The sequence below is a fragment of the Anastrepha ludens genome, chromosome 5 (assembly GCF_028408465.1).
Source record: "Anastrepha ludens isolate Willacy chromosome 5, idAnaLude1.1, whole genome shotgun sequence".
Classification (NCBI taxonomy): Eukaryota; Metazoa; Arthropoda; class Insecta; order Diptera; family Tephritidae; genus Anastrepha; species Anastrepha ludens.
In genome coordinates this window covers 122,074,805-122,101,967 of record NC_071501.1, presented here as the reverse complement: position 1 = coordinate 122,101,967, position 27,163 = coordinate 122,074,805, and the positions used below count along the sequence as shown (strand labels likewise).

Below are 27,163 nucleotides of genomic sequence, written 5' to 3'. Positions count from 1 at the left end.
ACTCAGTGCACTAATCCACAAAAAAGGAAAAAAAGAAAATATTTTGGCGAAACTGACCTAAGCTAAGTGATGTTAGAGTATACACGAGTTGGCTGCCTTTAGTTGGAAAGCTACTAGAGATGGACACTTGAGAGGAAAATCTATTTCGCAGGATATGTGGCGAAAATTTTGGTATATTGGTATTTATGCTCGAAATCGAACTCAACGCTGTGATGATTCCAATCATTTGCAGAAGCTCATGCCAGTTACTGTGTAACCATTTTAAGTGTAAGGTTTTCTAAAGAAGCTCCTGAATACAATTTCGAGTAACAAAGGCACAGGAGTAATGAAGGCACTATTATGATTGGAAAGTAGTTTTATGCGTCAGTACTGTTATAGCTAAGTTAACCGAGTTGGAATGTTCTATTGCAACTCGGGTACAAAAGAATACGGCTATTTCATCCTGATAGGCTGTAGAGTGCGGCAGTAGATGCTAGTGCAATGATAGTTCGGGAGCTGAACAGCGGAGTTGCAGAGTTGAGATACTGGAATCGCCTTGTGCCGGAAAAAGTGCTAAGCAAATAATTGAGTGTTTTAGCCATCAAAAATATAAACTATCGATGACATAAAATCTCGATATGACAAAAGGAGAGAACCCTAGACGTAGGAACCAATTGTGACAAATAGACACGAACGCGGCACAGATAGAGACATAAGAAGACGAGCCTATAATAGGAAACTACCTACAAATATGGTGGGCCCAGATGTAGGTGAATAGAACTGGTCCACTTCATGGACGCCGTTCTGGGCCCTCCCTGAGTAATGTAGAAAATAGTTCCGGGAAGGAAGTTCTCCCAGTAGAGTAGGAGGGATTAATTCAGTGTCCACACCACTCAACGTAGTAGACGACGGTCGCTGTAAGTGCGAAGGTATTTTGAGCCCTACCTCACCCACAAAAAAAAAAAAAAATTGGGGCTACCTTCACACCCGTAGTGCAATTCTTATCAATTATTACGTAGACAATAGTTGAAGCAAAGGTTAACGCAGAGCCTCGTGAGCACTGCCAGGGAAGTGAGGACCACTCCTGCCTGGAGTCGATTATTGGCGCTGAATAATGTTTTATTTGTATTGAATTATTTTACCATTTTCAACTGTGCTTTCTGCCAAAATGCATGCAAATATAATTATTTTTGAGCAGGTATGGCATCCCAGTTTAACTTTTACGTAAAATATTCCAGATTCACCTTGACGATCCTGTGCATGCGCTTAACGATTTCACTGGTATGAAATGGATATCAAATAATACAAATAAAATTTTGTTTATAACTTTGTATTCTCATGTACGCATAGCTACTTTTACATGCCTTCGCATACTTCTGCGTGCTATCATAAATATCCAGAGTCACAGGCAAACGACAATGAAGATATTAACAAAAGTATGTATACTTATAAAAAAACACACATACTTACACATTCATGTAAGCGCATACAAAATCTAAGCACATTTTTCATATTCATGGGAACAAAGTAGACACGAGTACTGCGCCAGCTGCCGCATAAGTCCTACTTTCGCTGAATTCGTACAACTCTATTGTATTGTAGGTATGCGCTGCCTGTTTTGTTGTTGCACGACGTGCTTATGAATGTGTCTCTGTGCGAGACACAATAATAAAAGTCGGAAAAATAATGTCGAGAAAAGTGCATCATTGCGCACTCAAAATGTAAGGTGCCTGTTTGGCGGGCTAAATGCCATGGATGTCGTCGGGATGTAGCGGAATAGCCGCGCAAGGACATGAATGGCAAGACCGAAAACGAGATCACCTACTGTTTTGAATATTTTAGTGTTTTGAATATTTTAGTGTTTTGAATATTTCTATGTTTATACTCGTATGCACGCAAAGAAGAACAAAAAGGCCGTTTAGTATATAGCGGGTGCTTTTTTAGCTGCATGAGAACTATCGATATCGATAACTATGGTTTGACGCTAAGAATGAAAAAATGTGTTGACATTTCTCTTCAGTCAGGCTTGGCAAATCATTATGAATCGTTTATAAAAATAAAGTTCATTTCAACAACATTTCTATTTTTTATCATCATTTTAAGTTCTCAGTCTCTTAAAAAACACCCTTTACACTAACATAAATGATAAATGGTAACTCATTTGCATAAACCCATTCCCAGTAAAATTATTTTTGTGGCCGCCGTAGCCGAATGAGTTGGTGTGTGACTATCATTCGGAAAACTTAGGTTCGAATGACATACCAAAAAGGAAGAAAAATATTTTTATTAATAGCGGTCGCCCCTCGGCAGGCAATAGCAAACCTCCGATAGTATTTCTGTCTTGAAAAAGCCCCTCATAAAAACCATCGGCCGATCGGAGTCGGTTTAAAGCTGTAAACATGAAAAAGCTCCTCATAAAAAATATCAGCCATTCGGAGTCGGTTTGAAACTGTAGGTCCTTCCATTTATGGAACAACATTAAGACGCACGCCACAAATAGGAGGAGGAGCTCGGCCAAACAGAAGTGTACGCATCAACTATTTATTTTTCATTTTTTTTTTGTATATTATTTTTGTAATTTATCTAAAAAACTACGGATTTTGAGAAAGATTATCCGACAAAATGTTCCAAAAGTTCGCAGATACGCGCGTGTTATGAGTTTTTTTTTTTAATAATTTAAGTGGCTTTTTTTATTCCTGACACCAGAACTATGAATTATAAATTATAAAAAACCATAAGAATTCCGACAAAGATCTCGGGTCATTCTCTTGCGAGCTCTAATTAGACAATCGTTCGCGTTTTTGTCTCTGCGTGACTTCAGCCAAGCAAAACTTTTTGAATACTCCTACTAAGGAATGCGCATACTAAAAATTTGATACTCTATCATTGTATTGAACTCTATTTACGATAATATTTTGTATTCTCGCATAATTAAATGCATCTGCATTCAATTCCCTACAATTCTGCATTAAGCACCTCCATTTTCGTTGCGGTTACAAAATATTTTTCAATTTTATCTTAGGTTGAATTTTGAATAAGCCACACGTGGCTGAAAAAGGCATTTGGCAAAAGCGGTAAAATACTTGCAAATTATTAATCTTAGTTGAGCATACACACATGCACACATACATACATATACTCGCTAGAATATGCACACAAACCCTGCCAAAAGGTCAAAAAACCGGTCACAGACAATTTGAAATATCTGCATGGCACGGTTGAGGGAAGGCAGATTTTCACTGTATCATCACTCACTGACGAATGGAGTTTTGTTGACAGAATATGTTTTTTTTTCTTTTATTCGTTTTTAATACCTTTTTCGTTTACATCAAACTAACCTAACTTTAAAGTTTTGTTTACAATACAACAATATTTTGACACTCTCTTCGACCCCTAAGCCACATTTACGTCACTTCAATCTACGAATGCTCCTATTTCGTCATTGTAGCCATCGTAAATGCATATATTGTTTTTCAAATGAAAAAAAAACAACATAGTCTGCTCTATTCTCAAGACACCTAAAGCCGGAATAGAAATAGTAAAACCACATAAACTGAAATTCCGGCTCAATGAAAGAACTCAAATGAAAATGTCATTATTTTTTTCGATTCCTGATAAGGAAATATTTGTCAAAGAAGCAAGGCATGGCATGCTTAAGCTGCCGAAACACATTGTATAGACCAGTGGGGGCCAAGCTTCTTGATAGTCCGAGCCATTCTTCACAAATTAAAATGTTTCGCGAGCCGCAGTTAAATATGTACGTATTTAAAAGGTATGCAAAAAATGTATGAAATAAATTTTTTTACAGAAATTATACAATATTTATTGAAAACATAAATAAAAGTTCACTTTTGTATTGAATTTAAATAATAAATATTGAAAATTAAACACATTTTACTTCTCTTGATAATTCTTTATTCTTTGGTGAATAAATGGTGACAGCACTTCTAGTAATTTTTTGAGATGCTGGTTAGTTAATACTGATCAGTGTTTGGATTTCACGAATTTTAAGGGGTTACATGTGTCCAGAATTTTCAAAAAATCTTTTTTTTTTTACGATTATTAATATATTTTTTATAGTTTTAGGCGTATTTTTGTGGAAGTCGATTGTAAAAATTCCCCATAGATACAAAGTTGTGATAGAAAATGTAACTGCCCGTCGAAAGTTTGATGCGCACAGGTAGCCGTCCCTCGTTTGAGGCAGCCTGCCGGTTTTGTTGTTCCAAAGTATATATAGAGACATCTGTAAAACATTATGAGAGTATGTGTGGGTTTTGATCTTTCGACGAACTTACTACTTATTACGGTTTGGCAATTAGAAATAACATTGACTCACTGCAAAATATGAAAAATGCCATATGGGCGACATTCTACCACAAATCATTAACGGACGAAAAACCTCAGCATTTTCATTGTCCACCTTGAGAAGAAAGTTCGTGTAATTGGCAGAGAACAAAGCCGAAGGTGCGATTAATGAATACAGGCCCAAAGCCCCTTTACCTGAAATTGTACTGCAGGCAATAAAACCCATCGATGAATCATTAAGTGATGAACAATTATTTGAAAAGTACTTAGGTGGATTCACACAAAATTTTCATAAGAGTCTTAATTCGAAGAAATCCTATCTTCGATTTAGAAGATTACACCCAAATGTAGTCCAGGTAGTCGGAGAGTAGTTGAAATAGCTACCAATGTTGCTGTATCTACTTTAATGACGGAGCAGAGAGTTTATTAAGAATGGAAAGATTACTTGGAATAACAATTGGATATGAGGAATACCACTATTGTCTCGGAAAAAACTCGAACCGGCTAAAACACGCACAAATCAAGGCTATGAAAGCAACAAAAGAGAACAAAACATCTCATCTACTGAAACACAATAAACAACAACAATTGCTTACTGATCAGGAAGGCATACAGGGTTGCCCATATTCGACGGACCCATGTGTTTTTTTTTTAAATCCGCAGTCAACAATCTTTGCGTAAGTTGAATCTTGTACGGTAATAAATGCAAATCAATGCGAATAATTCGTTGTAAAGTGGTCCGAGCAATGCCCAACTGCTGAGAACGGCGATTTTGGGATGTCCTTGGCGACGTCTCAACACTGGCCCGTACACGAGCAATATTCTCATCCGATCGCCTTGGTCGGTTTTGGTTTGACCTCTTTGGATTAGAAAGAGCATCACCAGTTGAAAACCTTTCGTACAAACGTTTAATGGTGTTCTTAGAAGGCGCACTTTTCACATTATTTAATTTTTTATACGCACGTTGAGTTTTCACAATTGACTTCTTTTGTTGAATGTGAATTTCAACAATTTGGGAGCGCTCGCGTGGCGTGTACTGTTCCATGGTAAAAATTTGCTTGGACTGACGCTTCCAACGCAGTATGTCATTAAGCGATCTGACGTCTCTGTCAAAAGATACAGGGTTGCGAGATGGGTCCGTCGAATATGGGCAACCCTGTACAATATGAAGCTGGAATGGGAGATTAGACGTAAGTTAACAAAATAAAATAAAAAAATCATTTTAAGTTCTTGGTTTAAATGCGCGCGACCTCGAGCGAACTGCACTTGTAAGTTTAAACTCGTTTTTCTGAAACTACTTTTTCCGGCACGGCCTCCATGATAACTCATACCGTTTATTTTTTTTTATTTTTTGATGCGGTTTGTCAAGATAGAACGAGAAAGCTGCTTACTGAGCAAACCTTTAATCATTGAATCATGGACTATAACTACGACTTTATTTTACAAGAATGCTTTTTACTTTTTACAGATCCATCAATATTTCCAGTAGAAATGATGCAGATCATGGAGCAACTTTTTTTCATTGTACTGATTTCACGTGATTTCTTATATACTAATTTTTGTAAAGAAAAATTAAAATACATTTTTTTATAAAGTTTAAGTACTAATAAACAATGTATAAAACTTTTTTTATATTTATTTCTTTTGCTATCCCTTCTAAAACAGTTTTTCTTTTAGCGCATTTTCGAAGCTGCTGGACGTATGTAGCCCCTTAAAGTGGAATAATATGATTCACATACGTACGTTCTCCCGAATATAAAAATAATTCGACAAACAGCCTTTTTTCTAATTCAGGATACTTCGATTCTGGTACAAATTTCCACAATTCAGTAATCGTCGTCCACTTATACTTTATTATAGAGCTTGATTCTCTATTAATTCTAATTCTCCAGATGTCTAACAGAATTTGTAACGAGATGTTCTCTAGGAATTATACAGCGAATCGGTATGAATTGTGGAATTTGAGAATCATCTGTTAAAAGCTTAATAAGACCGATTTTTGTGAGTGATTGAACTCGAAATATTCATTGTGAGACATTTTATTTGGATAAAAACGTAACAAATTCATCCTAATAGCACAAAAATGAACACGAAACTCGGGTACATTTATTGAGAGCCACAAATAATGATTATAAGAGCCGCAAGTGGCTCGCCGCTATACTATAGACAAATACTCGACGGGGGTTTAACGTTGTTTTTTTTCCTTTTTCACTCCTCTCAGGAGCATAGGGCCTCGACAAGACTCTTCCATCGTACACGGTTCTGTGGTGTTGTTTTTGCACCGCCCCATGAGATGTCGGTATCTGAAAGCTCGCGCAGCATCGACCTTTTCCAAGTGATTTTGGCTCAACGCGATCTCTGCACCCTTGCAGGTTCCAGTCCAGTGCTATTATCGTGGTGCTATCTGGTGGTTTTCTCAATGTATAACCTATTTATCACTATTTTCTGCTTTGATTTGCCTAAGGATGGGTTCCTTCATTTTTTGATCTCTACAGCGCGTCGTTGTTGATGGTGTTTGGTCAGAATATTTTAAAGATAATAGGAGGCATTTGTTGACGAAAGATTTTAGCCTCTGTGTGGTGGTGTTAGAGACCAGCCATGTTTCGCTTCCGTACAACAATACTAGCTTTACTTATGAGCCGAATATTCATGGTTTAGTACGCCTGGAGAACTCCCCCATACTCTATGCATTCGCCCGAATGCCGCCCTTGCTTTGTTTAGCGCGCAGTTGACGTCTTCATCTGCTTCACCATCTGCGTGATGATGCAGCCGAGGTAGCAGAAAGTTTCTACGAATTCCGCCAGGCATCTGTCAACCATCTGCCTTGCGTTATAGTGGTTAACTCTCATGGCTTGGTGATGTTGACCTTCAATCCGACAGTGTGTGCCAGCGTTACTAGTTTGTCCGCATTCGCTTGGATGTCAGAGAGTTTGTGAGAGAGGAGGCAGATGTCATCAGCGAAGTCCATAACCTCAAGATGTCTGGTGAAACTCCATACGATGCCTTTTTTGTGCAGGATCAGTTGGCTCATGATGTAATCAAGGACGATGGCGAAGAGACGGGGCGATAGGGGACAACCTTGCCTTACGCCTGCGTTGGTAGTGAATGGATCGCTTATATCGCCTTTATAAAGCACTGCCAGTTCGTAGTTCTAGTAGAGGGCTTTGATTAGGCGAACTATCTTGGCGGGAACTCCCTTTCTACTCAGTGCCAGCCATATAACGTATCGTTTTGCAGTTTCGAACTTAAAGTCTACGAACAGCATTTAGAGCGGGGAACACCACTCAACTGATTGTTCTACTATAATAAGTGTGTTGACTTGGTCAACACAGCTTCGGTGGGGGCGAAAACTAGCTTTCTCGAGCCTTAAGGAGCGTTCGATATCTTTAAGCCTAGTTTGTATTATTACGGCTACAATTTTGTAGATGGTGTTAAGTAGGGTTATTCTTCGCCAATTGCCGCAGTCTAGGGCAGGATGTTGTTATTTTATTGCTTGTTGTTGTTGTGCAGCCCACTTCACAGCGAGGTATACTGCTAAGAGCAATGTTGCTAGTTGCTTCAAAGTGTTCCTTCCATCTGCGGATATAGTCATCATTGGAAGTCAGCAAAGCACCGTTCACATCTCTGATCGGCTGGTTGCTGTTACTCCACTGGTTGGTTAGACGGTCAACTATGGGGTACAGCTGTCTCATGTTGTTAAGATTGTTGATTAGATTTACTATCTTAGACAGCGCCCGCTTATTTTCTTGCGAGCATCTCAGTAGATTGAAACGAGCGCAGTTCACAAGTGTTTGACATTTCTGTTGTAGCCCATAACGGACGCCAATCAAGCAACGTATTTATGTTGGCTCTCCGTCGCAGTATGCCAAAATTTGGTTTCGGTTTTTTTAGCTGTCTCCCACAACTGCGATTAATACAAAATTAGTTTTAATTTTATTTAAAGAAATTATTGCATATCACATTTTTTTCCAACTGGCGAGCCTCTATTACCAACTAGACAGGGTAGGGTTCCATTTGCCTTGGGATTAAATATTTATTTCTTGTACAAGTTCAGGCTATCTCTACCGCGTACCCGTACTAACATATGTATGCGAAAATCTGCTTTAAATATCAAATGAGCATCATTTCACATTTGATTACGCCAAAATAGAGCATCAATTTCTTGTTTACGATGCTCATCCACTTAGGCAAACAGGATTTTTCAACCTTCCGCCACAGCTTTGGCCAATACTGAGTACTGAAATATATTTATGTATGCTGCCAATTTACGAAAGATTCAGCGATAAATTCTCAGCCACCATACATACACACATGCACACATACATTCTTATATTTATATTAACGGCTACGGAGTCCATACCTACGCACATACTTAGCCCCCGAATATTTAAATGCGTAGATGCATACACGCGTGGGTGTATGTAGGATAGGCAGGTGTGCTTGTGGGAGAACCAAAGGACTCAAGAGTAATGATTGGTGTAAGAGTATAAATTTATTTTTATATCAACTCTGACAAACACTTATTTGTGATGAATTGTTACATTTTATGACTTCAAGTTTTCAAGAGAAACTCATTTGAGGGTTGGGGTTTGTGCGTTGTTTAAGTATTTTTCAACAGTCAATAAAAATAATCAAAATTAAGATGAGTAACGCATGCATACATACATGTATATATATGTATATACATACATATGTATAATTGTGTGTATATTGCATTAAATCCACAGGTATGTATCCTACTACAAGGAGGCGCAAAATTAATCACCCTATCGGAAGATTTATAATTTTAGCATATGGCCTCGTACATCAAACGCATTTACACATGCATATACACATACACATACATACATACACTCGTGACATAATGATAATGATAATGAATTGAAGAGCAAAATATTGACAAATATATTTTAGGAGTTTGTGAGAAATCGTGCATTAAACATGGCGACTTAAAAAATGAGCGCTAAATATTATATAAGCAATTAACTCGTGTTCAAGGTAGGTAGGTAGGTATATGTTAGGTTGGGTGGTTGTTGTAACGACACACTTACACCTTTAGCAGGTCTATTGTGACACCACTGGAGCTTATCCTTTCCCTACGTGTTTCTTTTTAAACCATCCGGTAGCTTTAATAAACGAGCAGAGCTTCGTTAGTTTTAGATGCGCTATGTCCACTACATCGGGTAAAAATGCCGTATCACGAGTGTGCAGCCTCCTCATAGCTAAACTTTCATACTCACATAAAAGGTGTCTGGCTGTTTTCGCTTCTTCTGTATTAAGACAGCTTCTACAGAAATCGAAGTACAGGAGTCCTAACCTTCTAGCGTGGCTGCCTATTAAACAATGACCAGTTAATACCCCTATCATTTTTCTTATATATAGCTTCTCTGTTGAATCTTAACAAGATTTTCGATCGAACATGGAACAGCGCATTTCGGTCATGTCTGTCCGCTTAGTTTGCATGTTGTAAGATTTTGCCAACTTGTATTTACCTTTTTGATGGTTTCCCTATCTATAAGTAATTTACAAGTGGCTATAGGCATGGGTATCAGCGTCTTATCCGGTTGGAGATCGAGCGTTGTACCAGTTCGAGCAATTTCATCTGCCTTGCAGTTCCCTGCTATATTCCGGAGAAGTTTAAAACATTCTAAGACTGTTTTTGACGAGAGTGTTTTAGATTCAAGTGCTTTTATTGTCGCTTGACTGTCCGAGTATATGATCAAAAATTGATTATTTTGACTTTAGAAAAAGAAGGAATGCCTATTCGTTAGATAGCGAGAAAAGTCGAATGGAGCCATCCAACAGTAGTAAATTTACTAAAAAAGAACCAGGATGATCGTTTGAATCGTCAGAGTAGTGTTGGAACTAGGAGAAATCCATCTCTCCGAACAGATGGGATTAATCGTAGGATTTGTTCAAAGGATCGCTTTAAAAGCTTCATAGAAATTATAAAGGACCAGGTGGAACAACAAAATGTAGTCATAAGTTCAAGAACTTTACACAAGAGGCTGCAGGAGTTTGGCTTGAAACCAAGGAAACACGCGCAAAAAGCACTTGTGTCTAAAAAAATGAAACCTGCTCGTTGGAAATGGGCAAAATCGCACCGCATCTGCAGAGTGTTTAATAAAATATAAGAACGGGAAATTTCAAAGGAATTTCTTGAAAACCTTGTAGCTTCAATGCTTGCTCGGTTCCAAGCAGTTATTCCCGCCAAGGGCGGTTCAACTGTTCAAAATGCTCTAAGCATTTACTAAAATATTTATCAATATTTTATATCGAAAACAATCGCAAAAGTTACTCAGATGTTGAAAGAATTTAAATGCATATTAAGAATTGGACTGTGCATATAGCAGAAAAACTATCTTCATAATATAGTTAAAAATTAATAAATTTTTGTTCAAAAAATCTTCATGCATATACTGGTATATTGACTGGAGGTCCCATAAAAATGTGAAGAAGCGACTTGAGCGAAATCTCCGACGAAGTGCCAATCAAATGGCAAAAGAACTGAAAATATCTGACCGTAGCATCCACCGCATACTGAAAAATGATCTCAAAGTCATGCCTTACAATATCCAAACGGCGCATGATCTCACACCAAAGCAGCGACAAGTCAGACTTGAGAGAGCGAAAAAGTTGCTTCGTTTGACCGGAAGCAGTCAATTTCCGAACATTGCGTTTTCTGACGAGAAAATTTTTCAAATTGAGCAATTCGTAAACTCTCAAAACGATGGGGTTTGTTTGACCGACCGTTCATACGAGAATTTAAGTCATCGATGGGCCACCAGGAGTCAACTCCCGCCACAGGTAATGGTTTGGGCCGCTGTAACCACAGATGGGCGCTCTCCAATATTTCATACGAAATATTATCGGAAAAATATTCTAGAGGCTTCTTTGAAGCCATGGGTAGACAAACATTTCGGTGGTCGACCATGTATGTTTCAACAAGACTCGGCAGCATCTCACAAAGCTCGAGTGAACCAAGAATAGCTAAAAAACAACGTTCCGAACTTCGTAACGTCCACACAATGGCTGTCAAATTCACCAGATGCGAGTCCGAAGGATTATTCTCTTTGGCCCATTTTGGAGAGCAGGGTCCGAACTAAAAGTTCACCAGTCTCGAGGCAAGTCACATTCGGGCAGCTTGCGATTCGTTTCTGGTCAGTCTCAAGGACAAATCAAGGCAAAAAATAGTCATATCGAGCAAAGGTAAACTGATTTTTAATTTTGTATTATTTTCAAACATTTTTTACTTTTAATTGGTTACACTTCGAGTGCCGGACCCTGTAACAAGAACCTTCAAATAAAATCTCCAAACTTTTTAAGAAACTCACAAAAATTTAACAATTTTAAAAAAGTTGTCATCAAATCTCTAAACTCTTTAATGCTAATTTGTAGATGCAGTTTTGTAGCATATTAAATTTTAGAATAATATTTTGTTTTTTTAATATTCTGTTGCCAATTTTTTCCATATAAAGCACATGCTCGGAAGTATTTTATATGGAATAAAATGCTCAACTGCGATGTTCCAATAAAACATTAAACTATGGAGTAGGCAAACCTTTCACTCTGAGGTATTTATGTCTTTAAAAAAATGTCTCATAAAAACCAACTGCCGTACCAACTGCTGTCACCAATTGTCCTCGGTCGGTCTACATTAGCAGAGCGAAACGGCTTCGGCAGCATTTCCCCAACAACGCGTCCCACAAATTGGAGGAGAATATCGGCAAAACAACTACCAAAGGATGATATACTATACCTACTAACTCGTTTTAATCAGGCTCCAAAAATCCTCTTTCCCGAAGAAATTAAATATTAAAAGACTTAAGCATTTTATCATTATTTTAGGCAAGTAAACCGAACACGGCCACATTACACGTCTAATGAATACTTACGAAAACGTATAAAATTTAATCGACTCGTGGATTGGCACAAAAGCGAGGAATTTTTTGGACGGGAAATTCATATACTCCCGTACGCATCTAGGCCAGCGAAGTTGGAGAGAAGTGTGCATGGAAGAATAAATACAAAATAGATAATTGGCGCTTACTCTCCTGTTAGGTGGTTGGCCGAGCTCCTCCTTCTATTTGTTATGTACGTCCTGAGATTGTTCCACAAATGAAGGGGCCGACCCCGAACGGTAAGTGGTTTTTTTATGAAGAGCTTTTTCATGACAGAAATGCACTCGGAGGTTTGTCATTGCCTGTTGGAAAACTCTTTTTACTCATTTTGGTCTTTCACGGAGATTCAAACCTGGGCACTTCCGAATGGTAGTCACGTGCCAATTTATTTGGCTACGGCGGCCGCCCGAATGGGGTATTCTTCCGGTTAAATATCATTAGGTTTGTTCTGAGTTTGTTTCCGGCCGACAATACCAAAGTTCGCACTTGGCATTTCATACCTTAAAAACCATCTGTCATTTAAAAGCGGCATCAAATTGTAAGTTTGCCTATTGAATAGTACAATAAAATAACAAGGCCCACACGTCTTACATTTTAGAAGAAGCTCGGCCTAATACTGTACATCTCGGTCTAAATCATGTATAAAAGATAAAGAAGTTTCGGTGCGAGTCCTTTCAAAATGCCTAAATTAAAAGTTAGTGAGAAAATTCGGACGAAATTCATCTGCTGTTTTTATATTCATGAAATTATTAACTGGAATCCACTACTGGAAATCAAGCATTCCGACGACAGTCGGTTCTACGTAATCGGAACTATCCGGATTTATATCCGGTCATAGACTGTCACTTCAGCAGCATTCCCCATATATGTATGGAGAATGTCAATGCTGATACAACAACAACGACCAGGAATCAAGGAGTAAATAATTCATATTACAGTAAAACCTACTTTGGGCGGGCATTCACCAACGACAGTCAACTTTTATTCGACCAATAGAGGTGTCCGCTCAAGATAAAGACATTTGCTTCGATACCTAAGACTTGTTATAGAAAACTTATCTGCTCAGACGAAGTGCCCCTTAGAAGAGGTCGAATATGGTGGAAAGTGGAAAAAAATTTGTCTGAAAAATAAATTTTTTTCTCTATCGTTTAAATTAGAATATTTTAAATTATTTTATTATTTAAATATTTTAAATTAAATTAGCTGACACGTTAAACACGTGCAATTTTTAACTAAGTTTTCATATGATCTTCTAAGCACAATAATACGTAATTCCTTCTAGAACCGAAAACGTAGCTAATCAAACGTTTGCAAATTACCTACCTTGGCCATAATCACTGCTAATTCCTGAAAATTACGCTGAGGCAACAGCCAACAGATTTTTCCCAGCTCACTTAGCCCACCGTTAACTGTAACGGTACCTTAGTAAGTCACTTCGATGCCACGTTGTATGCCAACAGAAATTACGCCACTAATGGAGTCTCTTACGCACGTCTGCCAGTGGCTCCTCGTCACACACTCACAATGGCAGCACACAAATATTGGTTGATGAAAACAATGGTTGCGTTTCCATACAATGTGAAACTCTTTATTGTCCTCGGCGGACTGACTGGCCAGCCTGTGTTCGTTTTTGGGTGGCCGTTTGCTCGCAGTTGGTGGTGAGTGTTTATTTGTTGACTTATTTGCGTGTCAATTTCCGGTATGCATGGACGATAAGCGAGGAAAATGCAGTACAGCAGCTACTACTGATGGGACGCAGCTAGGATATCGACATATAGAGCACTAAATTTCTTTTAATATAATTTTTTTTTTCGTTATGGTTCGATTTCAACTTTTTTATGATTTGATTAAATTTGGTCTTTTTTTGATTTTATTTATTTATTTATTAACACAAAAATTAGTAAAATAAAGAAATTTGCACACAGTCACCTCACTTTAAATACTGTAAACCAACTTTAACTTTTGACATTTTTGTAGAATAGCTGAATACTGTAACATTTTTTGATATATTGAGGAGAAGGAAAGAAACATCATGAGAGCAGAATTTACCATTGCAACACTATATCTGCCATATGCCCTCTACACTAATACTCTGGTTTTGTTATGCCAGTCACATTCTCCGCACATTTTTATTTTTTGTCACTTTGTTATTTATTTATTTTTTTTTATTGGTTAATATTTATTTTTTATTTAATTTAGTTTTATTTTCCGTTTTTGTGCAACATGAGCGCGATTTCTGATTTTGACCATTCAACTTCTAAAACTCAACTAACTCGGTTGGAATTCTACAGTGGTGTCAACTGTCTCTGTCTGCTTTGTGGTCACCGTTATATCGTATCATAAAAACAACCCCGACAACAACAATTCGCTTGTTGGTGAAATCTTATAACGGTTCATTTATGAACATGCGCAATGGACAAGACAAAAGGTTGGGGGAGGTGACAACATTTCGGCCCACATATTGGTGTAGGTAGTAAAATGTTCCATAGCAGTATTTGTTTTCCAGCGTCTCCGAATCAGAACAAGTGCTCATACGGAAAATTATTTTTAGCTTTATAAATATTTGAAATTAATAACTAATTTACATAAGTTTAGATAATTGAAGTTATAAGCTCTGTTCATGAACAATTGTTACAAATTATCAAGTTTTGGTGTTCATGTATCCAAAAAACTTGCAAAGTAGGGGAAAGTGAGTGAGCAAAACGACATTTCATTTTGAGGGGAAGTTGCATGTTTTTACTGGTAAGAATTCGCAACTGAAAAACAGCTGATTGCAAAGTAAAATTAAGCAATAATTAAAATTTGCGAATTGCAATTGCTAATGGAATGTTGTTGTGGAAAAATTAAAATAATGTGGTGCTAAGCTCGTTATTTTGCATTTTATTACCTTTTATTTTTTTATTTTATACGAGGTAGCTTAACTGAATTAAGTTACTGGCAAGTTACTGGATATTTTTTACATGAACAGACCTATAGATAGAGTTTGAATCTAGAATTCATTTAATAATATTTTTCCATAAATTTTGGGCTGTTGCAGAGGCTAATAAAAATCTTTGTATTTTAGGTTGGGAATGATAAAGCGCCCAATGCATTATTTGAATGGCGAACAAAGCCAAGGCAAAGTTCAACCTGAAATCAAGCAAATTTAGTGCATTTAGTGACAAATTTATGGTCCACAGATTAAGGTGTGCAATTATAAAATCTAGGAATACCTTTTCTCTTAAAATTCAAAAATAAATTACCGTGAGGAACAATGATCTCATGGAAATTGCTTGGAAATTAAGTAATAAATTCCAATCTTAAAGAACAAAAATTATATCAGGTCAGCACTTGTTTGAAGAAAACAACTCATGACGCTACTAGATTGTTCCAGCCGCAAAATTCAGCGAATTTCATTGACCTTAGCGCAATCCTAAACTGTATGAGGAAATTGGTTTCAAAAGTGTCGCTACAAAAACCCATTTATCTTGCACAGAATTGAATAAACCTACAAAAAAAGCAGAAAGAAATGTTGCTGTAGCAGTATAAACATTCCCCGTCCATATATGGGGAAAGCTGCTGGAGTGACTTTCCTTGACTGGATATAAAACCGGGTCGTTCCGACTGTCGTGGGAAGGGACAGAGAGAATTCAATCGTTTTGGTCTTCAAATGAAATCAAACAGAAGCTTAATGTAGTTTAGTTGAGCGCAGTAAAATTCTACAGCATCGCCTCCCAGTTAATATCGGTGAAACCGAAACATTCAATCCTGCAATTAGGAAGAGAAGAAACTAAATTACGTTTCGTGGTGGCGTAGCATAGAGCCCTCAAAGCAAATACGTTCAGCCACACCATTAAGAAAGAAGAACGTTAAAGTTTTCAATTAGTTAATCTCCAATAAAGCACCTCAAGAAATGAAACTTAAATGCACATTAAAAATATATTCTTCACTTGCTTTTCACTTTTTATTTTTCGTTATGGTTACTTTGCACATTCAATTAACAATCTACGATGTTTATACAAATTATATTCTATGCGGTGCCTGTGTTTTGGTACTGATTACCATTATCACCGTCTTAATTCGCTTTCTATCGGATTGGCGTCCAGGCCTCCAAAATATCACCGTACTTCTTGCGCTCTAAAAGAATTCAATATTAGTTTGCGTTATGAAGCTTTTAATAGTATTTCTACTTGCTTACCCTTTGGTGGAAAATCGTCGGGATGAAGTTCGATGTAATGCTTCAGCACAGCATCACGTTTGGCAATGTGTTCGGTTCGTTTCCCGTCGAAATAATAACCAAGACCGCCACCTATTGCCGCAAATGTAACATGACTTTGTATACCTACGAAATTATGGATGTAATACAAGTTGGATTATTAAAATTTATTCAATTCTTTGGCACATCACAAAGTTACGTCACAATAAACCTACCGGAGAATGGCGGCTTTCTTAAACCCCAATTGACGAATGCTGCACAACCAAAACCAAGTACAGAACACACTACAGGGTTAAATATACTATTCATAAAGGGCGCTTGGCGTTCCCCTTTATCCGTTAGGAGTTTTATTGGATCAATCACGTTCGACATATTTGGTTCAATTTTCTTACAACAGCACAGAGTACGGAAAAGAAAAACACAAGCCAATAGGCACGTCAAAGTGACAACCAGCTGATGGTGCTGCCACTGAGCAATATTCGAAATATTAAGTAATTTAATTTGGAGGCATTCAGAAGTCGAATAAATATTCACAGTGCTTAACGAAAAATTAGAAACAATAAAAAAAAATCTTTTGATCAGTAAATAGAATGAATTTATAGTTCGCAGTTTATTAGGAATTTGTTAACACAAATATCGAAAATTGGTAATGACAAATACGTTTTTCTTTGTTGAAAGCAGACTGAAGAGCAAACGCTTAAATTAATAAATAAGTCGGTTTCATTTATATTCGGCACCGGGACTTGTATCCGGACAAGAATGTTTATGTTGTATGTGTATGCTACAACAACAACAACCTACCTGTTAGGTAGTGAAAGTGACATAATCCAAAACAAAAAAATAAATGAATGCAGAAATGACTACAAACCCTCCTATTAGGCTAGATTAGGTTGACCTGGCTGGCTGAAAGCCCTCACATAGACCTATTGGTCCTTAGTGTTACCAGATGGAACTTGACCCTTACGTTTCCTTGTAGTAGGTTTCTTGTAAAAAGCCTGCGTCTTTTGCGAATCTAAGTAAGCTCTGAAGCTCCAACCCCGAGAGACTTTCAAACCTCTCATATTGTACTCTTCTATTATGATATGTAAAAAATTGGTGCTGATATCTAGATTACTTTTACTGAGGCACAGCAAACTGAAAGCTTTAAAGTCGTTTTTCTCGACATGTTACTTTTTTCGGTTTGATTATGACACTCTTGTACCTACAAATGAAATAGTTTAATCTAGAATATTTTCGAGTGTTTCTTCATTTCTGTTCACAAAATACTTGATATTCATTTAGACCAAAGTGTATTAATCCTCCGTTGGGCACCCGGGTCTGGCCAAACTGGCTTTGTTGACTTTGGTAATGAATTTAACTAACGGCTCGAGGTTCTAGGTAGCTTCCTAAAATTTAATTTTTTATCGATTTATGGGTATAACCTTTTAAAAAGGATCTGCCAACAAGACGAAAAAAGACCATACTGGGTTGCTCAACTGATGGTTTTAAAAAGGTGTACAACGGACGGGCAAAAAAATTAAATAAGTATATACCATTTAATGTTTCTATATGGCTATCTGGCATATATATTGGCATTGACTCAACCCTCTCCTTCCTCGGTTTTTTAGAGGCTGTGGTTGAGTTTCACAAGTCGTTCCTTAAGGGGTTATACGTAGTTATGAAGCAAATAAAAGACGGGTTGTCAAGGATTTATCCTGAAGAAACTTCAGAATATTTTAATTTGAAAATTTTTGGCGGTTGTAAAAGCATCCTTCAAGAACGTAACAAAATTTTTTATTTATGAAAATGTTGATTATAGAGCGCGCTGAAGGCGATTTCTGGAACCTCCTTTAAAAAAAGACGATTTACGGTGTACATCGTAACTCAGGATTGGATTATCTGAAATCAAAAAACCAAACAAATTTTGTTAATATATTAGATTACCTAGTAATTAATCGTTCGGCTAATCAAAATAGTGAATTTTCACAAAATGGCAGCTTTTAAAAGAAATGATTCCGATTTTTACGTTAAAATTTGGCCGTAAATTGATTATAAAATGGAAAATAAGTATCAGATTTACAAAAGGAACGATTAATTACTAGAAAATGTATCTTTAAAGATTGAGTTAAAACGGTTGACCGATCAAACAAGCCGTTTTCGAGATATCGTTTACACCGACTTGAAAAATGCCGTTTTGAAAAAAACACGTTTAAAGTTTCAATACCAACCTTAAAACGTGCCGAGGCATCTCTACATATTTAGGTATAACTCCGAAAGTATTGCTTAGATCTACTTGAAATTTCGTGCGTATACTTTTGAATATATGTACATTACAAAAATGCAATAAAAAAATCGATTTTTTTGAAAGTCATAACTGCGTATAACCCCTTAAGATGAGCCAAATCACACGACATACAATAGGTTTGTTCATGTAAAAGGTATCCAGTAACTTGCCAGTAACAAATTCCGAGATTTCAATCTCAAAGAGAAAAATATCAAAGAAAGTGCATGAACGCAAAACCAGTAAAAGTTTGCAAGTTTTCCGAACAACTGATTAAATTTTCAAAAATTAACTAATCCCACGTAATTAAATAAATATCAAACCTCGCTCAACAATGTTTTTGACAATTTCTTACTTTCCAGAATATATGTATATAATTAAAAAAAAAATCTAACTAAATAAGCTTTCGGTAGCCTTTTCCATGCCATTCCATTTGGCACCTTAATCCCATGTCGATGGGTCGTTCGCGTCCGGCGCTTATTTCTACTATATAACGCCAACAGAAAACTAGAAACAATTCATAAGGTATCTTCTAAGCTTTAACTAATCATCATATCTGAAGAGATTTTTTCAAAATATTTTATAGGGTTAAAAATGTTAAATTAGTTAACAATCAAGAAATACAAGCATAAAAACAAAGGACCCTTTCAATGCTTCCGATTTGTATTTCGGATATCGCAGCAACGGCGACTGAAGGCTGTGGTTCAGAAATACTTACTTCTATATCATTGGCTGATCCCTATTTAGTATATGACTTCAAATAAACTTTATCTAAAGTATATTTGATTACATTCTACATTTTATTTAAATTTAGAATTTTTACTCAATTCGCAAATTTTAATTCGTGTTTATTCTTACTTTCCCATCAGCTGTTTTTCTCAATTGCAAATTCTTACAAGATAAAAATTTATCAGCAAAAACTTGCAACTTCCCCTCAAGATGAATGTCATTTGCTCGCTCTCTTTCCCCTACTTGGCTAGTTTTTTGATACATGAACATCAACACGTGATAATTTGTAACAATTACCACAAATTTTTTGTTTCATGAAATAAAACACATTTTAAATAAAAAAGTATTTACTCTCTTTACGTAGTTCGGGTTCATTCAAGCAATGCAAAATTTCGATAGGCATCGGAAGAGTATCACTAGACCACTTCGCGCTCTTTCGATCTGGCCTGGAAAATGATACGCGCAAATTTTTTTCCTGGTTTCAATGAAGAACCGCACGGTTTTACCCAATATTTTCTTTTCATTTTGTTTGTTTGGCACATGAACAAACTTAACGCCCTCCTTTGCTTACGTTTTGTGGCACAACAAAACAGTAACCTGCTAACATTTAAAAAAAGTTTTTTTTTCCTATACTTTTGAGTACTTTTTCTTGAAAATTTGTTCTGAAATAAAAAGTATCTTTTCCAAGAGTACATCAAGGATTTATTACGTAGCTCAAGATGGCTGACACAGGGTGAAAATTAGACATCACCTTTAATTATTGCTTCATGACTTTGTTAAGGGGTTAGTGGTAGTCAGAGGCCCGAAAAATGATGATTTTCAATATTTTTTTTTGCTAGTCAATTGCTTTGTTTTACAAAAATATAGCACTTATACACCAGGTTTCGACTTGACTTCAACAAAATTAAAAACAAAATAATTAATAATTATAAAAGTTATCGCATTTTGTGTGGAGCCCGTTTCTCCAGAAGTGCCATGCGGTGACCATCACAAGTCCTTGGAGATTCATCTAAAGTCAAGAGAGGGACGAGAGAAATTAGTTGTATTAATAAATAATCTTGTGCCTGATCGAAGCTTTTTTTCAAAACTAACAATATGTCGGCCTCATAAATATTTTTCACATTTTCGAGAAAAAACCGACAATTAATTGTTTGAAAAAAATCTAAAGAATCCTCCATCGGCACGTGTTTTTTATGTTTTTCAAAAGCAGTATAAATTTTATTGAAATCGACCACGCGGTTTTTAAGTTGCAATGATCACCAGTTCAAAAAACATAGTTTTGAGAAAAACGCATTTAAAGTTTTGCTATTGATTCATGAAGAGTTATACGAATTATTTAATTAATTACACTGTGTCATATAATAGTTCTTTAGCTGTCATAGCAGCTTCCAAAATATCGATTTGCTGTTTCCTGCGTAGCATTCAACCTTCTCGAGTGTTATCGTTAGCGCGTTTATCTGCCCATTTTTTCAGCATACCGATGAAAATTAGGCCCACCATTAACCTGTTAAGTGATTATGTCGTATATATGCGTCAATTTCAAAAGTTCATTTTTTAGTAAATGTCGTATATGTGCGTCATGCCGAAAAAGAAATTTAATTTGCTATGAAATTTAAAGTTAAGCAAAAAACGAAAATTTCCTTGTTATTTATACATTATAAAGTAAGCATGAACACTGAATTTCCTGATAATCGTTATCATAATCGTTCAGCCAACCAACGCGCACGGTGAATCCAATATTTGGCTGAAAACCGGTTTTACATCCCGGTCTTCGCTTGAAATTAATTCAGCACAGTGAATCGAGCTATCTAAGAAAAACGAATCGCTTAACAGGTTAAGTCCTAGTCTCTTCATTATAATCAAAAATGAATTTATACCTTCATTGATTTACCCTTTTTGGGCACATTTTCCATACTAGTCGGAGAAGTCGGTTGCTTGCAGCTGCTGCTCGAAACGCTCTCGAATGATCCGGAGCGCCCGAGCGCCCTTTGTTAATTCTTCAATAGCTCGAAAAGTTATTGTCGGATTCAATTCAAATTTTCACACAATATTTTAAAGATATTACACTTAAAGAAAATGCGAAAAAATCCAATTTTTTGAAAATTCTGACTACCCCTTAATCAATTCTGTTCCCACTTCAAATTTGGCTTTTAAAGCAATTTCAGTTCTGCAATGAGCACAAATTTCTTCAAAAACTTCAGTTGTTAATAAATTTTAATTAGTTAATATGAAAAAGTTCTTTCTATAAAAAATAGTATCGAGTTTCTGCCCATTTTTTTGTTTCGGCTGTGATTTGAGTCATCAAAGAGTGCGCATACTGTGTTTCGGCTGGTAATCTGTTTAACTTTATTCGAAACTGATTTTGTATTAACCATTTAATACATTTTTATTTACTACAATGCATATTACAATAGCGTTTTTTCTCTTTTTCATATAGAACAACGTACATCAATGCGTATTTATTAGCAAAATATAAAGCAAATGAATCCATAAATACACGATTAGCTAAAATACAGAGCAAATTTACAAAATATTTTCATTAAATGTATACAGATATAATATTTATGTGTATATTTGTTTTTCCATTTCAAATGTCTGCATAATTTCAGAACTATCCTAGGACTCCTGATAAACTTTAAGGCAATTGGAACTTCAATGGACAATGGCGTGCTTATGAGTTTATTGTTAAGCTACTGCAAATGGAAATCAGTTCAAAATGGTTTTGTTTTTTATTGAAGTTCATATTTAAGACATTTCATAAGGCCAATTACGTTTATGTACATTTATGTATTTGTAGCTTAAGCTAAAAGCGCTGATAAAAGTGAGCAGCAATACAGCAAAACATTGTTGTTGCAGCTTGAGTGAATATATTTTGTATAATATTTGTATTCATAACTAGGCACAATAGCTTGTAAGTGTAACTGAAAATTAAACTAATTTACTATTACTAAATTATGTCTAAAGTAATCATGAGTTCATTTTGTATTTTGTTTGATTTCGCAGGAAATTTTTCACTATTCATCCCTAATCCTTTCTACACACCAAAATATTGGAGACTGTCCCCAGTTGCTTCGTAATGCGAAAATTATAATTTCAAAATAAAACAACCAATACATATTTAAATTGAAATAATAAACTTTTATTATTACACGATAAAATGAAAAAGATTGCATACGCGTTCAGGTTTGCAAACAAAAACTATTTTTGAAAATTATCCTAAATTGGTGGTTTTTGTAATATTGTAAAAATATTGTAAAAGTACGTCTGGATGTATGCGTATCATACTAAAAAAAAGCATACTTAAAAAATCCACTTGGGAAATAAAAAAAATTATAGTAATGAAATCAGAAATCAATGAAATATCAACGTCTTCCTTTTATGATACGGAACTAATGGCATTGTGTGGCGATCCCATCTGCGTTAGCACTTTATCGAGCCACTGTAGTGGTCCATGCAAATGTATCTCTATCCAGCATGGTGTAGAAGTCACGTCTTGCCTATGATATTCAGCGCCCCAACCCTTCACAAAACTCATCCGGATTGTGCACATCTTGGTCAATTCGTAAACCGCTTCGAAGCCATTGTTCACTGACTGTGATAGAAGTTGAGCAAATTCCTGATTGTTGAAAATTTTCAGGGAACAGCCTGGCGGTATCTTGCACACAGTGCTCGGATGGAAGCCGTGGTGGTAGTTGCAGTTACGCGATTGCACAAATATTGCCGAGTCTGAGAGGCACTCGGCATAGACTTCCCCAGCAACGTAATAAAGGTGAACGCCTTTTCCTGCGGAGAAAATATAAATGTATGAAGCGATAATTGAAATTGTATAATTTTTGATTTTTAACAGCATATCGCGAAAGGGTGATCAGATTGGAGGTACTTTTCCCCAATAGGGCCTTTTCGACAGATCGCGCATGACTGCTGTCAAACTACATAAATACATAATTTTTTTGCGTATTCATTGACATTTCATCATGGAAAGACTTACGTATTACGAAAATTGACGCTCTGTGAAGTGTCCATCGCGCGCTCAGGCCAACTTATGGTGTGCATAACCGTCCTACCCAACACACTATACTCGACCGATTAGACCACGTAGAGCCCGAAGTGGAGAGAATATGGAGAGATTGAGAATAAATGAGAGTTTTACCGAATAGCCGGAAGAATTGATTTCGCGCCAATATTAACAACTTGGCCTATCTTGTGGCACTACTTGGGCGATTATGCTTAAAGATCTTGGTTTAAAAGCGTAAAAATTATAGCTACTCCAAGATTTCAAGCCGGCCGATCTTCAAAATCGTCATAAAAAACTCGCCGAAAATCCGCATTTTTGGACCACAATTTTGACAAATTGACGTATTTGGGCTGAAGAGCAACCCGAAGTCATTCAAGAACAGGCATTACATCCATTGAAAACAATCGTTTGTTGCGGCCTATGGACTGGAGCAATCATCGGCCATATTTCTTCAAAGACGAGGCTGGCGCCAATATAACAATGAAGGGCGTATGCTATCGCATCATTATAAGCGACTTTTTGATGCCGGAAATTGAAGCCCATGGCGCCCAAAACATTTGGTTCCAACAAGGCGGCTCTACTTGCCATACAGCCCATGAAACAACACATTTACTGTGTCGTCGTTTACCTTTGGACTTTTATTTGTGGAGGTATGTAAAGTCTGAATACTTTGAAATTGAAATTTGAATAGATCGAGCCAAGGAGCACCAAGAGATGTGGTGGCTCCTAAACACTTAAGCTAAAATGTCCATTGTATTTAAAGCTCTGGAAAGAGAGTAGATAGTCAAGGAGGGAAGGAGAAAAGTATCAGAGAAAGAGATAGGAAAGAATAGAGACAGAGATAGAGATAGTTAGTCCCTTGAGAGTTTTCCAGATTCTTTGGCAAATCTGTAAATATCCTCCCGTTTTAGAGCACGAATATTAATCATTCTCATGACATCGGAATCCAAAGCTCGTAGCCGTGCTCTAGCAAAGGCACGACACTCACAGAGAAAGTGCTCAGAGCTACCCGCCTCCTCCAAGCAAGATAGGCACATAGGGTCCTTAATGATTCCAATGGTGGCCATATGCGGACCCCATGGGTTGTGTCCTGTAATAATGCCGACCTTCAACCTAACGTCTTTCCTTCCGAGTTTTAGTAGAAAGTTTGACAGTTTCTGTTCGGACTTGTCACAAAACACTTTGCAGTTCTGCAGCGTTCTAAACCGGACCATCCCTCTATAATCACTGATCCAATTCATGATTCCTGCGGAACTGATTCCGATTATTGGCTCTGGCCCCTGTGGGGGAACCGCTGATCTACGGTTGGCCAATTCATCAGCAATTTCGTTTCCTTAAACACCGGAGTGTCCTGGAACCCATATAAGTACAAGCCTGTTTTGTCTTGCCACAGAATTAAGCTTAGAATGTAAGATCTTGATCAATCTTTGAGGTTTGCTTCGCGTTCTCCAGGGCCTTCAGTGCAGCCTGACTGTCACTAAAAACTCCAATCTGTTTCCCGCTCCATCTCCTCTCGATTATCCATTCGGCTACTTTCAGGACTGAATACTTTACTTTAAGGATAAACCAGTTTAGATTGAGGCATTGGAAGCCAACATTACTAAAGTTTTTCCATTGGAGCAAATGCGGCGGCCAATATTTGAAAGGATTTATCTCTAAAAAAATAAATGTTATAAATGGTTCTACGCAAAAATAATAAAAATTGCGCAATCAATCTGAATTTTTTTTTTGTTTTCAATTTAAAATCCAATACCTCTAAATTGATCACCCTTTATATATTTTTATATTTTACAGTACATACCTATGTGACGGCGTGTATTTTCTATGGTGCTGTTGCGATTTACATTGCTTAATTGCCCTAAACAACATCGATCCGAATTATTTGATGGATTCGTGAAACCGTCGACGATAACTGAATTATTGTTGCAGTGGAACACCTCACCCACACGACAATTTAGCTCATAATAGGCGATTGAGGCCCAAAACGCAGGCTCCGAATAGCTCACCTGTGCCACATCGCCCATCTGTGCATCGATCAATTGAGTGCCATCGTTTGGATTGTTCGAATTGCCATCTTCCGAAGGGCTATAAGCTGGCGGCGGTGTACCTGCCAAACTGCCATATGGTGAGTTGGGGTTTGAGTTGACCGTGCTGGGACTGCCGGCTGACGTTAAAGGCGGACTATTGGGGCTCATATTATTGAAGCCATTGTTGGAGTAGTTGACATTGGGTGGAATTGGTGGCTCAGACATTGACTGGTTAAACTGTAGCATTGAATAGCCGGGTGCGAATTCTGAATGACGTGGCACCAACACTGGCGGCAGTACAGGACTCTCAACACGTTTATAATGATAAGGATTGATGCAAACTTCTTTTTGTTTGGCGCTGAATGGGTACTGACATAACTCTAAGGGTTTTAGTTCGTGATGTGATTGCAAATCTGGCCAGCGCCAAACGCGGCAATAGATGACATGTGGCAGACCTTTGCGATGGGACACCTTTGAAAATCATAAAATTTCAAATTTAGAAACAAGTTTAAATTCAATTTAGAAACAAGTTTAGAGAAGATTACAAATTTATGGATATAACTCAACTGTTTCCTAGTCGGCTTGTTATTCTTTTTTGTATTTAGTTTTTCTTTTCTTTCATTATTTTTTCTGTTCTTTTTTTATTATTTTTTATTTTTTTAATATTATTTTTATTATAAATTTTGTAAATTTTATTTTTATTATTATTGTATTTTGTATTCAAAAGTTTTCTTTAATTACTATTTATTTTTATTATTATTATTATTATTTTTATTTTTATTTTTATTATTATTATTATTATTTTTATTTTTATTTTTATTATTATTATTCATTTTTTTATTATTATTTTTTTTTTATTATTTCTTATATTTTTTCATATTTTTTGTTTTTATTTTTTATATTTTTTTATGAGATTTTTTATTTTTTTTCTTTAGTATTTTTCATAAGATGTTTTTTATTTTATTTTTTTTTTATTATTCTTACTTTTTTTTATTTTAATCTTTTCTAAATTATGTTTTTTTATTATTAGTTTTTATTTACCTACTTTCATTATTTTTTATCATTATTTTTTTTTGTCATTTTATTACTCTTTAATTTTTTTTGTTTATTATTGTTTTTATTTTTTTTATTATAACTATTCCTATTATTTTTTTTATTTATTTTTATTATAACTATTCCTATTATTTTTTTTTTTTATTATAACTATTTTTATTTTATTTTTTTTTGTTTTTTTTTAAACGGTTATTACTTGCGATGAGAGAAGTGTTAAAAGTGCAAGCTTACCTGCAAACGTCCATCTAACGAACGTGGGATTGTAACGCATTTTGATGGCTGGCCTGGGCAGGATAACGCACGCTCCAGTTCCTCAATAGCGCCTTTGCGTTTTTTTAACTTTTTCACCAAACTGTCCACCGCCTTCTCAGCCCACTTTTCTTCTTCGTCGCCTTGTTTCCAACCCAAAAGTTTCTTTACTGCGGGCGATGTGAATGAAAAAAGGGTGCCAAGCCGGGACATGGCGCTGCTGGAGGTGGACTCGACATCTTCTGTGTCCATGCCGTTTGTCGGGTTCATCGGATAGCCGGGGTAACTGTTAACAGGTTGACAATCTGCAAGAAGCAAAATTTATTTTAATTTTTTCGTACTAAAAGCAGCAACACTTCACATCTTAAAATAATTTTCTTAATTAAAGATCCAGTTACTTGAACAAAAAATAGGTGGAGCTAAGCATTTTGAATGTCCGCTTAAAAATCC

The 27,163-nt window shown here is 36.4% G+C and overlaps 3 protein-coding genes across 6 annotated transcripts in view; all 3 read right to left on the bottom strand.

Moving 5' to 3' along the window:
• LOC128864304 (uncharacterized) overlaps nt 1-14,469 on the bottom strand; it is a 79,369-nt gene extending 64,900 nt beyond the window's left edge. The window contains exon 1 of the mRNA XM_054103903.1: nt 13,509-14,469. Coding sequence (XP_053959878.1) covers nt 13,509-13,517 — 9 coding nt within the window. The 5' untranslated portion in view covers nt 13,518-14,469. The remainder of the gene's footprint in view (nt 1-13,508) is intronic.
• A 1,633-nt stretch (nt 14,470-16,102) lies between these two features.
• LOC128863561 (NADH dehydrogenase [ubiquinone] 1 subunit C2) lies at nt 16,103-16,814 on the bottom strand. The gene is made up of 3 exons (XM_054102782.1): nt 16,596-16,814; nt 16,363-16,506; nt 16,103-16,301 (listed from the first exon to the last, which is right to left on the bottom strand). Exons 1-3 carry the CDS (start codon nt 16,750-16,752, stop codon nt 16,252-16,254), a joined length of 351 nt encoding a protein of 116 aa, XP_053958757.1. The 5' UTR covers nt 16,753-16,814; the 3' UTR covers nt 16,103-16,251.
• Nucleotides 16,815-22,486: 5,672 nt separating this feature from the next.
• The window catches only part of LOC128864518 (protein mothers against dpp), a 47,775-nt gene continuing 43,098 nt past the window's right edge, over nt 22,487-27,163 (bottom strand). For all 4 annotated transcript variants that reach the window (XM_054104219.1, XM_054104218.1, XM_054104217.1 and 1 more), the window contains exons 2-4: nt 26,696-27,018; nt 25,186-25,882; nt 22,487-23,152 (exon numbers count right to left, since the gene is read on the bottom strand). In XM_054104219.1, the coding sequence (XP_053960194.1) occupies nt 22,746-23,152; nt 25,186-25,882; nt 26,696-26,983 (1,392 nt within the window). In that variant the 5' untranslated portion in view covers nt 26,984-27,018 and the 3' untranslated portion in view covers nt 22,487-22,745. The remainder of the gene's footprint in view (nt 23,153-25,185; nt 25,883-26,695; nt 27,019-27,163) is intronic.